General features: G+C 35.9%; 1 protein-coding gene across 1 annotated transcript in view; it reads right to left on the bottom strand.

Moving 5' to 3' along the window:
• The window catches only part of LOC129877097 (uncharacterized), a 32,537-nt gene extending 21,508 nt beyond the window's left edge, over positions 1-11,029 (bottom strand). Inside the window, exons 1-3 of the mRNA XM_055952577.1 lie at positions 10,570-11,029; positions 5,158-5,285; positions 4,780-4,912 (exon numbers count right to left, since the gene is read on the bottom strand). Coding sequence (XP_055808552.1) covers positions 4,780-4,912; positions 5,158-5,285; positions 10,570-10,729 — 421 coding nt within the window. The 5' untranslated portion in view covers positions 10,730-11,029. The remainder of the gene's footprint in view (positions 1-4,779; positions 4,913-5,157; positions 5,286-10,569) is intronic.
• Between the last annotated feature and the right edge of the window lie 2,885 nt (positions 11,030-13,914).

The raw sequence follows: 13,914 nt of genomic DNA, 5'->3' as shown, positions 1-13,914 counted from the left end.
TCCCATTATCAGATCAATGTTAAAATAATTGCCACAATGCTCGCTCAATTGTTGGGGTAGTTCCAACGACTTGCCTATGTGTGAGACCCTTAGTCAGGCTTACAACCTTCCAAACCTTCCTAGCCCATTTTCTGAACAAATTAGTTTCATCAGGATGATCCTTTTAATAATTGAAGCAGTTTCAGGGTTGTGTGAATTGGAAAAAAGTTGTTTGTTTCCTATCAAGGAAATGACACAGATGCACGGGCTGGCCAACATCAGTTACCAACGTTTAAATATGCATGCCTTTGGGTTACAAACACACAGATTTGGTGATATGGGATGGGATAATTAAAAAGACAGAAAAAGCTACTTTGATATGGGATGGGATAATTAAAAAGACAGAAAAAGCTACTTAAATGGAGAGCACAATAATTGTCACTAGGGGGCAGACTTACATTGATAAATGTTGTGTTAGACTCCTTAAGAACCTTTTTTTTATAACTGTGGTGTCTGAACCAGCATGCACGCATCTCGACTAATTTCATAAGATACCTGCTACCTGCTACCTCTGGAGTCTTATGTGACCAGAAGGTAGCACCTAAACTTAAAGGTAAGTTCTACAAAGTGATGGTTAGACCTTCCTTGATGTATGGAGTGTTGGCCAATCAAGAACTAACATGTTCAAAAAAAGCATGTTGCGGAGATGAGGATGTTGAGATGGATGTGTGGACATACTAGGAGCGACAATATTAGGAATGAGGTTATGGGAGTGGCCTCGGTGGCAGACAAGATGAGGTAAGCAAGACTGAGATGGTTTGGGCATGTGAAGAGAAGGTGTGCTGACACCCTAGTGAGGAGGTGTGAAAGGCTGGTGGTAGGGGGTAAGCGCAGGGGTAGAGGTAGGCCGAAAAAGTATTAGGGAGAGGTAATTAGAAAAGACATGGTGCAACTTCAAATTAGTGAGGACATGACTCTAGATAGGAAGGAGTGGTCACGTATTAGGGTGGAAGGTAGGGGCAGAGTGTTGTCTTGCCTTGCGAAGGTTCCTTGAATTTATTGTCATATGTTGTTTATTGTGTTTCGATTATCACACTATTTGTTGATGTTACTATTCTTTCTTATAAACTTTACACTGCTTTTCTTATTAACTGTTATGCTTCTTCATTGTTTTCTTCTTCTTGTACTTGAGTTTGATGCACTTGAGCCGAGGGTCTATCGGAAACAGCATCTCTACCTCCTTGAGATAGTGATAGGTCTGTGTACATTCTACCCTCCCCAAACCCCACTTAGTGGGATTTCACTAGGTATGTTGTTGTTATTGTACCTTCTACCTCTCATCAATAAGAGTACTAGGGAATTATGTTCCCCAAGTTTTCGACAAATGGAATCATGGGAAGAAATCACCTTGCCAACCTACGTTATGTCCTTATTTCCTATCCCTGCCAAAGTGGGAACAAGGCTAGATAAATTGGGAAGGGATTTCATATGGTTTGAAAATAAGGAGGGCAAAGGGCTACACTTGGTAAACTAGAAAACTGCCCAGCTTAAGACTTCAGGTGCCCTTGGTATAAGGTACTTGAAATTGCAGAATGACTGTCTAATGATTAAGTGGTATGGAGATATCTTGAGGAAGAAAAAGCATTATAGAAGGAAGTCACACGAAACAAGTATGGGCAAAGTAGCTCTTGGTGCACCAATACTGCTTCCAGTAGACCAGTACTTACGGAATTTTAGCTTGGAGGTCAATTAGGGCTCTTTGGGCCAAATTATCAATGAACATCAACTGTAAGGTGGGAAATGGCAGTAAAGTCCTTTTTTGGAAAGATGCATGGATTGGACAGATGACCTTGACGAGTTCCTATCCAGACTTACAAACTTTTTGTAGTCACCCTGAGGCTGAAGGTAGACAATTGGTTCATCCAGGGATGGGATATTTCCTTCTGGAGATACTTGAATGATTGGGAAGCGGCTAGATTGGCACAGCTCTTACAAGAAATCAGCAGCCTGACACAATCAAATGGAAACATGCTAATGATGGGAAATTCTCAGTGAGCAGACTCTACAAAAAAGAAGTGAGGGAGCAACCAGGATGTGGAATAGGGCCATGGAAGCAGATTTGGAATAGTATGGCACCAACTAAGGTTAAATGCTTTTCCTAGTTGGTGGCTAGGAAAGCTTGCTTCATAGGGCCATGGAAGCAGGTATGGAAAAGCATGGCACCAACTAAGGTTAAATGCTTTTCCTGGTTGGTGGGTAGGAAAGCTTGCCTCACACGGGAAATTTTGAAAAGGAGAGGATTTCAAATTGTGTCCAAATGCTATTCTATGCAATGATGAGGCAGAAGATACCAATAGTCGTCTATTTCTCCATTGCAAGGCAACCTCACAGATTTTGTCCTTATTTTGAGTCTCACAGGAATCAAATGGACAATGCCAGAGCAAATTGCTGATTTACTAAGTCGTTAGATTCGGAGAGGGGGAGCAAGAGTCAAAAGAAGTGGCGTAGAATAGTCTCTACTTGTATATGGTGGACAGTGTGGAGAGTAAGGAATGCGAGATGTTTTGCGGATAGGTCTAATTCCATTTAGAAAGTTGAATGGAATTGTATTACATCATATTTTTGGTGCAAAGTGAATTGTGTAGATGAAATAGAACAGTTAGTTGATCTTTTAGGGTCTTTGTAAATCATTTTTGTTTCTAAATTTTTTGGGGTCTCCAGAATGCTGAGGAATACAACATCACCAGTTTCAAAAAAGAAAAAAGATTGGACTAGCTTACTAACCAACCAAAAGCTCAAGAATCTCTTCAGTTCTCTATTTCTCTCCCAAGCAAGTGGAAAAATACTACATCTACATTTGTTATACCGAAAATCTTCTGTAACGCCAAGTAATATGGTGGTTGTTTAGCTAGGCTGCCCAATTCTTTGAAGAGATAGAGAACGATATTATATACTTGAGGTATAGCCTCCCTTTACTAGTTACACCCATGAAGTTCCATTATACAGGATTGGGTGCCGTTTGTATTCGTAGAGAAACATATTATGTTGTGGTTCTTTATTTTTTTGTATTCTGCTTGAATACGGGAGATTATTTCCATTATTAATAAAAAACTACCTTGTAAAAAGATATGTTATGAAGTGTTAAATGACCCAGCCCCTTTATGAATCTTGTAATTGCTCCAGAAAGAAAAGATAGAAGATGTTTAAAGGGGTGTCACGTGCTATACATAGCGTAAAGTGTAATCATCTTATGACTTCATCTTTTTGGTGTAATCGAGAGAATACGTAATAGTGCAAGAAATGGGACGGGTTCCTTTTTTTTGTGGATGGATTTCTTGGCCTTCTTAGAATTGTAGCTTCTAGTAAATTCATAGCACCCGCTCCATGCCCCCTTAAGAATATTGAATATGACATATTACACATATAAAGATTAATGGTGAAGTGCAGATTTTATTACTTGTTAGACTTTTGTATAGTTTAACTTGAAGTTGTTTAGAGTTTACATAAAAGTTGGTTGATGAATTCTTCGAGGATTGGGTCTAAGAATTCTTATAAGTATCAGTTTGATGTTTTTAATTCTCTGATCTGGAGTTGGCTAAAACTGAACTTCTATAAGCAACTTGGTATTATCTTGCTTTTCTTTTCCCTTTTGATAAGCATAAGCAACTTAGCTTTCTTTTAAGTAATTTCGGTACGTGATGCATGAGGGATCTCAAGATGGTTCCTATATGCTTTTCTTCTTTTTTCCGCATTTTCTCAGCAATTCAAGTCACCTACAGGCCTTGAAAACAAACTTGCTTCCCACATTTCCCCAGTCCCTTTTATGCTTAAAGCACTCCTAAGGTATAAATCCATCACCAATGTAAGAAATACCTAATATTTCTTGCCCTTTTCATCATCATATCTATTTTACTGAACCCTAGAAGCTGTGACCACTCATCCTACATTTGACTACTCTTAATATAATGGACTAACGGAGTTCGACTTTGCAGCAAACAAGAAACATCAGCTCAGTCCGGTTCAACAAAGAGTACTCAGGTGATGACTCTCTTTAACTTAGTTATCATGAACATAGGGTGATGATGGGATATAAAGTAGTTTTTTTTAGAATGTCTGATGGGATATAAAGTTATAAACTAACAAATTCAGATTAAAAGCAAACAAACTAGACAGATCTGAATTACTATTACTATATAATAGAAGAGTGAATAGAGGAGCTTAGGGTCAGTCGGTCGATTAACTGATTTGCCCTTCTGATTCAATTTCCTCTATTTATATTAAGTACTTTCCCTGTTTCAATTTATTTGTCTTATTTTTCCTTTTAGTATGTTATATATTTAAAAATTACGAAAAAAATAGTACTATAAATCACAATAATTAACAACTTGAAATATTTAAAAAACATATTAAAAATTTGGTTAACTCTCGAAATTTCAAATGTGCCACATAAATTAGGTCAGAGAATAACATATATTATTTGAAAATTACGTAAAAAGTAATATTTAACAACTTAAAATATTCAAAAAAACGTATTAAAAATTTGCTTGACTCTCATTTTCAAATTTGCCACATAAATTGGGACAGTACATTAAAAGTACTATAAATCATAGTAATAATTAACACCTTAAAATATTTAAAAATCATATATGAATTTAGTTGACTCTCCTAATTCCATCGGTGCCACATTAATTGAGACAAATGAAGTAACATATATTGGGCCCGTGCTTGCAAGGGCTCTTGTATCTAGTATACTTCATAATTGGCAGCAGCTAAACAATTAAGAAGCATAGAAGGACCAACCAGTGTTGAATACAGACTCGGAATTCTTTGATTGGAAAGTCTCCAAACTCTTCAATGTACTTCGGAATTTTTCTTCTAGCCGTCCAAGAACAGAAACAAGTTCAGCATCTTCAGCGGCTGACTGCAATTGAAGCTGAAGAATAACAGAGAAGAAAAAACACCTCTTTATTAATTTGGACAATTCAGAGATTTTGTGATCTTAGCTCAATCTTGTATGAAGAATACTAGTGAGTACACAAAAAGTATTTCTGTTCGGCAAAAAAGCAAGCTTGGAAACATAGAGGTTAGAACTAATCCAAAACCAAATGACATCACTGGAAGTCAACTGAGGTCTCTCAGAAAAGCTAAAACTTGAGATCTGAAAATTGAGCATCTCACCACAGGTGGCCAATTGGAGCTTTCCAGTAGGAAAAGTATTTCTTCAAGGTGTTCTCGGTTCTTCCACAAATTCTGGTCAACTTTGTGAGGAGGGTGACTCTCTGCTTCAAGTACCAATGAACTTTCTCCTATCAAATCAAAACAAACCAAAAGTGAGTTGCCTCACAAATGGAGCTCACCAACTGAAAACAAAATACAAGTCTGCTTGCATTAACGTAATCTCGTAATAATTTCAGTATCTGCTAGATCAGAAAGAAGACAACACTAATCAGGGAAAAAAAAATCAAACGGATCCTCCATAACTAATTATCCAGAACAACCATGGAATTGTTGAGGTGCGCACAAGCGGGCCCGGACTCCACGGTTATCAAAAAAAGATCATCCGGAACATACTAAGAAAATTACTGAGAGAATTAGTAAAAGAGTATTGAAACTTAAACAAACAAATATAGTATGTCATGTCGCCACTTAAACATTGCAGCATCCAATCAGATTCTTAATTGACCATCCGATCCTTCCACCAACAGGGTCAGAACTGCATATTCTTAGAACTAGGACAGCTGACCCCCATGAATGAAGCTTGTCATGCATCAGTTTATGATTAGTAAATGCAACAATTACAGTTCTCTTTATCTTTTAGGGGATAATATTCTTCAGTGTTAACTGCCTTGTAGAAATATCATCCAATCTTAAATGAATAGCTCTGTATTGTTTTTTCAGTCAGTAAGTTAAGTGAATAGCTCATGCAAGTATTACTATCCTTGCAATCATCTATCACAGTATTTTTGCGAGTCATGTCCAGCACAAGGCTATACCAGGACATGATGCTAATATACATTACTAAGTAATCCTGAATTTAGCACATCTCCCAGCATGCTTAGTATCAGCTAAAGCACTTGAGACACTTCAAGGAGTTCCATGTTGTTGGTAATGTTTTAGCCATATCGTCATGTTGTGGAATCTGAGAATAGTAGATATGGATGCAGATACTTTAACTTATAATGAACAGGTCACAAAGAGTGTTCAAACATTCTCCCATGGAGATAAGCTTCATAAAAGACGGCATGGACTCACAAAGTTCCGCTCGTCTATTTGAGGACCAACTAAAAGTCCCACACCTGTAGCTAACATGAAACAAATGCAGAGTTTAAGTGGCTGCCCTAACCAAAGTGAGAACAAGTATAATTTTTTTTTAGCAATTGTTCAACGCAAACCAAAGTCTCCCAAATATGATCAATAATGTGCTCTCATATTCCAAACCAGCAAAGAAGACACCCTACATACCTCACACGTGGAATAAAAATAGTTGAATTGACATCGTATTCGGTAATAATATGGCATTGTTCAATACAATGGACTCCTTGCTGCAAATATTCTGTTGGACTAGAGATTTGGGCCTAAACCGTTCAGCCCAATGCAGGCCTTATAACCCAAGATGAAGTTGTGCCTACCTGGCCCTATATAACAAGGATCCAAGCTGGACATTGATATATTGAGTATTATGCAATGGTGTTTCATCAGTTTTTCCAAAATATCCTCTTTCTGCTCTCTCGAGTTTCTAGGATTTTCTTCTCTGGATCGTATATTTTTTTTTGGAACTTAGTAAATTTGTATTATATCACAACCAGTACATGGGTTGTACTAAAAACTTATATACATATGTACTGCAAATTCCGTATTGTAACATGGAATCAGAGACCGGAAATGGGTAGATGGGATCTCCAGCTACCATCTAATGTTACCCCGTCCTCTAATTCGATCGTTTTGGTTTACTATGAGGATTCTGTTAGTGTTTCAAGGCTGTTCCCAGTGGAGATTTCAACAATTGTCTTTGAGCTTATGCTTGTTTGTTAAAAAAGGCTCTTACTTGTTCGAGTTGTTAAAGAAGACTATGACTCTCTTTCCTCTCTCTGTTTATTTGTTCTACGATTTTTTTGCCCTGGTTATAGACTTATAGTTGTGTCTGAAGCTAAACTTGACAGTAACGAGCTTACTTGGAATCATGTCCTTGCTTCTGGAAATGTGTGTGCTGCTGTTTGTTAGGTGCACTCTCGGTTGCTGAGTTTTTCACTTTCAAAAACCTTATTTTGACTTCAAATCATGGGTTTTATAATTCTTCATCCTCTGAACCTTCATATGAGATATCTTCCATATTTCACTGCTCTTGAACTTAGACCCTAGTGGTAGCCCTAGGTAGGTTGCATGAAGTGTTCCCATCGTGCAACCCATGATACTTGAAAGTTCCTCTATGTTTGGGACATTGCTGATGGGATAGATGATGACTTTCTGTTTGTTGACATGTAGCCCTGAAAGAGTCTCAAACAGTATAAGAGTCGGATTCAGGTATAGCATTTGTGATCTTTCTGCCTCACAAAAGATCAAGGTAGGTATCATCCACATACAACAAGTGTGAGACATTGACAGTGTTCTCAGCCATTGAGCCAACATTGAATCCCTGAATCCAGTCCATTTGTCTAGCCTTTTCAAGCACTTTGTTAAGGCCTTTCATGGCTAAGATAAAAAGGAGAGGAGAGAGTGGATCTCCTTGCTTGATCCCTTTTTGTGGGAGAAGAAACCAATTGGCCCTCTACTAACAATGACTTGAGAATTCATTGTTGCGATGCAACATTTGATCCACTTTATTGATCTCACGCCAAAGCCCATCTTCCTTAAGATAGATTTTATGTAGGACCAGTTGAGTTGATCAAAGGCCTTCTCTATATCCAGTTTGCACATAATACTAGGTTCACCATTTTTAACTCTCTGGTCTAGGACATCATTGGCAATTAGTGTTGCATCAGCAATTTGCCTATGATTGATGAAGGCATTCTGGCTATAAGAAACTAACTTCCCAATTACCCTCTTCAACCTATCTGCTAATAGCTTTTCTAAAATCTAGTACACACTACCAATAGGCCTATAGCCTCTGAGTTCAACGGCCCCTTTGTTTTTGGAAATCAAAGCTATGAAGGAAACATTACATGATTTGACCATGTGACACTTCTGGTGAAAATGGTTTACTCCAATCAACTATGGCTTTATAAAGTCCCATGACTTTTAAAAGAATTCCATAGTGAAACCATCCAGGCCAGGTGCTTTGTTCGGTGCACATGGTTGTATCACTTGATGCAACTCTTCCTCTTCAAAAGCTTTCTCTAGCAGTTCACTATCTTCTCTTGAGATTCTAGCAACATCATCAAAATTGGCTTTGCGCCTCCCAGGTTCAATCTCAGTGTAAAGACAGAAATTCAGTTGTTACCTTTCTCAAAAAAGATTTTGGTAGAAATTCAAAATCCCTTCTTCAATCACCTCTTTGTCCTCTGTGAGTCCAATGCCCAATTTAAGTTTGTCAATGTTGATGTTCCTTCTATGGGAGTTAGCAATTGTTTGGAAATATCTTGTATTCCTGTCCCCAGCTTCAAGCTATAAGCACTTTAATTTTTGCCTCCATTAAACTTCTTTTGCCTTGGCTAGTTCCATAAGCTCTACTTTCAAGCTTACTACCTTTGGTTTTTCGGTCTCTTTCTGCTGCCTGATTTAGTATTGAGAGATCCTCTCATGCCTTGGCTTTCCTAGTCTCCAGCTAGCCATAAACTTCAGTATTCCACTTGTTGATATCCCTTTTCAGGTTTCTCAGCTTCTTTTTTAAAACTGGTAACTTTGTATTCCTCGGCATTGAGGGTATGTTAGCCACCTCCAAAAACCTACAACCACTAAAGTAAGCTAATTACAAAGATCCTATGAAATCCACTAACTGAATTTCTTCTTCTATACAGTTTTCCTTACACCAAAAACCTAAAGACGTGATGACCTTCCACTTGATCTTCTGAATGGAGTTTTCTTTGCCTTCAAGAATCCTCTCATTCCTTCCCTTCCATATGTTCCACAAAATGCTTGCAGGTACAGTGTTTTCCACCAGATATTTTGGCTCTTACTGCCTTCCCCCCTAATCCAACAACTTAAGAGATCTGCAGTGTGCTATGGCCTAGACCAGTTCACATTTGCCAGACTGACAAATAATGTTCATACTTGTGTTGTGACTCTACAATGTAGGAAAAGAAAGCTATTAGTCTCTAAGGCCTCCTTGCATAATGGGCACCTTGAAGCAATGTATATGCCCTTGGGGTTTCTCAGCTTTTTGCCGAGGACAAAATCTGGACTGCCATTGATCATGTATATCTGCCATCAAGTCTTCAACATGTCTATGGAACCTTCATGCTTTAGCCACATATTTTCAAATTTAAAATACCAAGGGCTTGTGTCCCATTCACCACTCTCTAAAAGAATAGGTTTATAATCGGAGAAGACTTTCGGTAGGGCCAGTTGCTTGATAGATTTAAAACTTCCACTCCATTTTGTTGACATAAGAAATCTGTCAATCGGTCTGACTTCTTGGTGAATTTGGTGTCGGTTCCATCACTCCGGTTTCAGTGCTTTGTGATAACAGATCTACCATTCATATTGCTAAAAACCCTGTTTCCATGACCATGCCAAGCATCTCGAGGTGGGTTGTCATTTTGTGTGAGATGTGTTGCAATCTAGGCTTTTTGACTTGCATTCTGTTTCTAGTATTAGGTTGCTGATATTCTTACATAGGCTCTTCTTGTTGTTCAGCACCGCACTTTCTTTCCCAAGCTTGGCATGGTGCCCAATTCCAGCTCGCAGGAGGATATTGGACTAGAGAATGCAGATTTGGGCCTAACTTGTTCAGCCAAATGCAGGCTTTGTGACCCAAAATGAAGTTGTGTCTAACCGACCCTATCTATTTCCATTTTATTTTATTTTTTATTGGTGAAAATATAAAAAGGACCCGAGGGGACATTATCAGATTTGAGTATTATGTAATTGTATTTCATCCGTTTCTTTTCAATAATAACCTCTCACTTCTCTCTCAAGTTCTCTATGGATTTCTTCTCTGAATCTTCCATTTCTCTCCATTATTTCGTATTATAACATGTTCCAGCCACCTCAAACCGAGGAGCAAGTGTGTTCCATGATACAGTCTCATCCTAAAAGTACACTATATCCTTGGGAACTTAACTCCATCTATGCAATTCAATTAAGGGGTAAGGAAGAACCGTCCCCCCAAGATGTATCCAAGACTTCCCTTTTCCTATTTTATTAACACTTTTAAGGAAAATTTGCTTATGAGGTTGATATTCATAGTTGTAAATAGACACCCAGTTCTTATTCTTTTGCATAAACTCAACAGATGATGATTTTATTGCACTACTATTAACTTCATAAGAGTAAAATCCATTTATCAAAACAAGTAAACTATGATAAACCTTCCTAAACAAAAGCAAGTAACCAGCAATAATGAATGTGAGAAACCATAATCATTAAGCAAATTTTGGGAAAGATTAAAAAATAGAAGTAAAAACATAGTGTAAATTTGACGAACAAGTTTACCTTCTGTTACAGGAGAGTCTTTCTGCAGATCATTAGCCATAGAATGAATTTCGTCAGTAAGACGAGATACATCTTGGGAAAGAGGGGTAAATGGGTATTTATCATAATAAGAAGCCAAGAAAGCTCTTGTTATTGGCATCATCCCCTCCATTGACGCCATTTTCTGTAGTTCTTTAACTCTAAACAGTTCAGAGGAAGGTATCAAAGTTGAAGGTTCTGTCAGTCAAAGGGTAGCTAAGCTGAAAGCCGGATCGCAACTCTACAGGGAAGAAGTAAAGGAGGTGGGGTAATCGGCGAAAAGGAATTTTATAGAAGGGTATAATTCTTTTGGAATATTTCTTCCCAATTGAAGGGAAAGGGGAGTCCTACCGTAAAACAACAGCGACGGAAGGTTGCCGGTAAACAGACGAACTTACAGAGCGCAGGACCATACAATAGTAATAAATTCCATATATAGACATGTGTCTTTGCTTCTTTGGTATGACTTTATAGTAAATGCATTTTTAGGCTAAAAACAGCCAAAATAGTCCCTTGAGTTTGGACATTGACTCTAAATTGTCCCTTAAATATATATGTATATACTAAGCGTGCCTATCAGTCGATTTGATTTTGAAATTTATTATTTTTATAGTTTTACTTATCCATTCATAAATATGCTAAATTTTCATAGAATCATTAAGATATCGATTTATCAGTTATTGATTCGATAATTCGATTATCGATTTATCCGTTAAGATTTCAGATAAAAAATAACTTAATAATCACTTTAAAAAATGTAACAAATCAAATGAACCATGAATATCAATTTACAGATTGCATCTTACTCAAAAATAAAAACTTGCATCTTACTCAAAAATAAATACTAATACCTTGTAGAATAAATGAGAGTTTGAGAGAATCAGAAATAAAAGTATAAAACTAAATCCCGAATTAAGGAATTTATATATCAAATTGTGTAAATATAATTTATTAATTAATCCTCATATTATTGGTTAACAAATGACACGTTAAGAAAAAATAGTGCAATTTTATAGTTCTTATAATTGGAGAGAGAAAATGTCATAAGTAGCGTTATTAGCATCCATTTTTATAAACAAGATTATGTTATATTTCTAACCGTAGCAACACTTTAATTTTAAAATATAGTAGAATATATATTTATATATATAATTAGCTTCAAAGTAGAAGTTGGGGATTTGTGTGACCGGTTGGTTATATGTGTAGGTATGTGTGCTGAATTTTTAGATAGACAACTATATCTATAAATGTATATATGTTATAGAATTGCATGACTTCACTATATTATGTAATTTTATTTAAAGTACCACTATAAAAAATATTATATGGATCAAGAGAGCTAGTTGGGATAATTTTTCTAAATGAAATCTATTAGCAACTAAGAAAACCCATTTTTTTACTCACCCAACTTTTTCTCAAACAAAATACATTTGCTATCCTTGTGAGAAATGCTTAAGTTTAATTTTGGTGGTATAGTTTTTGGTTGACCAACTTTATAGAGCTAATAAAGTTTCAAATAGAGTTTTTATCTCTAGTAGAGTTAGGAATTCAAATAAGAGGATTAAAATGGTATGTCGAAGAGATTCAACAACTTATATTTATGTAAAATTGATGGCATATTTACATTATATATAATTCTTAACAAAGATTGAACTCTCATTTACATCTGTTTGGCTTTTATTATTTATTAATTATCAAATATTGATTTTTTGGTTTAAGAAAAGTTATTTAAAGCTCTTGATGAAAACTTTCATATTAAGGAACCTATTCGACCAATTGCTTTGACCTTTCATCATCGATGAATTCATTTACTATTTACAAGGAGTATTATTGCAAGTTATATAAAAACTTAATTTTGAAAATTCAAGTCAATAAATTTACTACAAAAATCTTCTTTTATGGTGAAATAGTTAAAGCAATAGTTCAATAATAATATTTAAAATCAATTGGTATTACTCTGTAATCTATATTCCTAAAAATATATTCTGCAAAGGCCAATATTTGAATTTGAGTGTGTTGCGGAGGATGATAAGTGCATGCCTCTTTTTCATACTATTTGCTTTGATGCTCAAAATACAAATATTCTTATTGTCTTAATGCAATTGTTAAATATAAAATTTTCTTGAACCAATCACATTTTTTTACCAAATGAGTATAAGACACCAAACTTGTATTATTAGTTATTGCAAAATATTATTTGGATCAATAATCGAGTTTGGAGGAATAATTCTTTTACATGTTCATTGTGTTGGACAAGAGTTCATTAAGACGATGACAATGATGTATCTAGATATATGATATGCCCCTACCTCGAGGGAGTGCAACTGGCATCTGATGCCACACTTGACCCTAAGTCGATCCTGTTGGACATGTACACTATTAGCGCATTCCATCTACACGTAACAAATACAAACAAGTATATATCAACTTATTAAAAGCCTCAGAAGATAAGACCACAATAAGAGAATCCTACAACAATAATAATTCATTTAATTCAATAGTTCAAAATAAATATATAATAATTATTATGCAAACCGTCGAGGTCATCATGATATTTATAACACAAAATTAGTGAGAACTACAATTTTTGTCAGGCATTTAAGCTTGAATCATCAATATGTAAGAGGTATTTGATCTTATTCTCTGTTTTTCTGGTTTAGGAATGAAGTGAAAATGAAATTTAAAAAACGAAAAAATTGATATTTTATAAATTTTCACTAATTTAGGACATACCTCGACCTATCTGCTTGCGCAGTCTCACAAAAATGTGAATATTTCTCTATTTCAAAGCAGTAATAATATGATAAGTAGTAGTCTATCTAACTCGTTATAGATTAAAGATATGCTCGTTTCAAGTCATATCACATACGAGATTATGTGAAATATTTTTCTGTTATAAAACCTTTAATTATTATTTTTATTTCGAGGCTCCTTTTGAACTCACTTGAGTATAACACTTCAAGTTACTTAATATAAGTGTTCCTTGGTATATCACCCAAGTATAACTATTTCTCGAAATTCCATCGATATTTGACGTAAAATGATAAGATTAGACTCGTAAGTCTTTGACGGCCTATTTAAATGTCTAGATCTTGGCTAACAATTTTAATCCACTAGTATGGTATTATCCTATTCAGTTTGTACTCATTTTATTTCTTTTTTACCCCTCCGTAGGAGCTCCCACCTTTTTACTCTCTTGGTGACCGGAACTCACAATCTTAGAATTGAAAGTGAGGGGTGTTTACCATCCGAACAAGTTTCTCTTGTTGTACCCATTTTATTTCATTTTTACCATTACCTTTATTTCCACATCAAGGTTTATCGATA

The sequence above is a fragment of the Solanum dulcamara genome, chromosome 12, assembly GCF_947179165.1.
Source record: "Solanum dulcamara chromosome 12, daSolDulc1.2, whole genome shotgun sequence".
Classification (NCBI taxonomy): Eukaryota; Viridiplantae; Streptophyta; class Magnoliopsida; order Solanales; family Solanaceae; genus Solanum; species Solanum dulcamara.
Note: the sequence above shows the minus strand (reverse complement) of the source record. Positions and strands in the feature narration are given on the sequence as shown.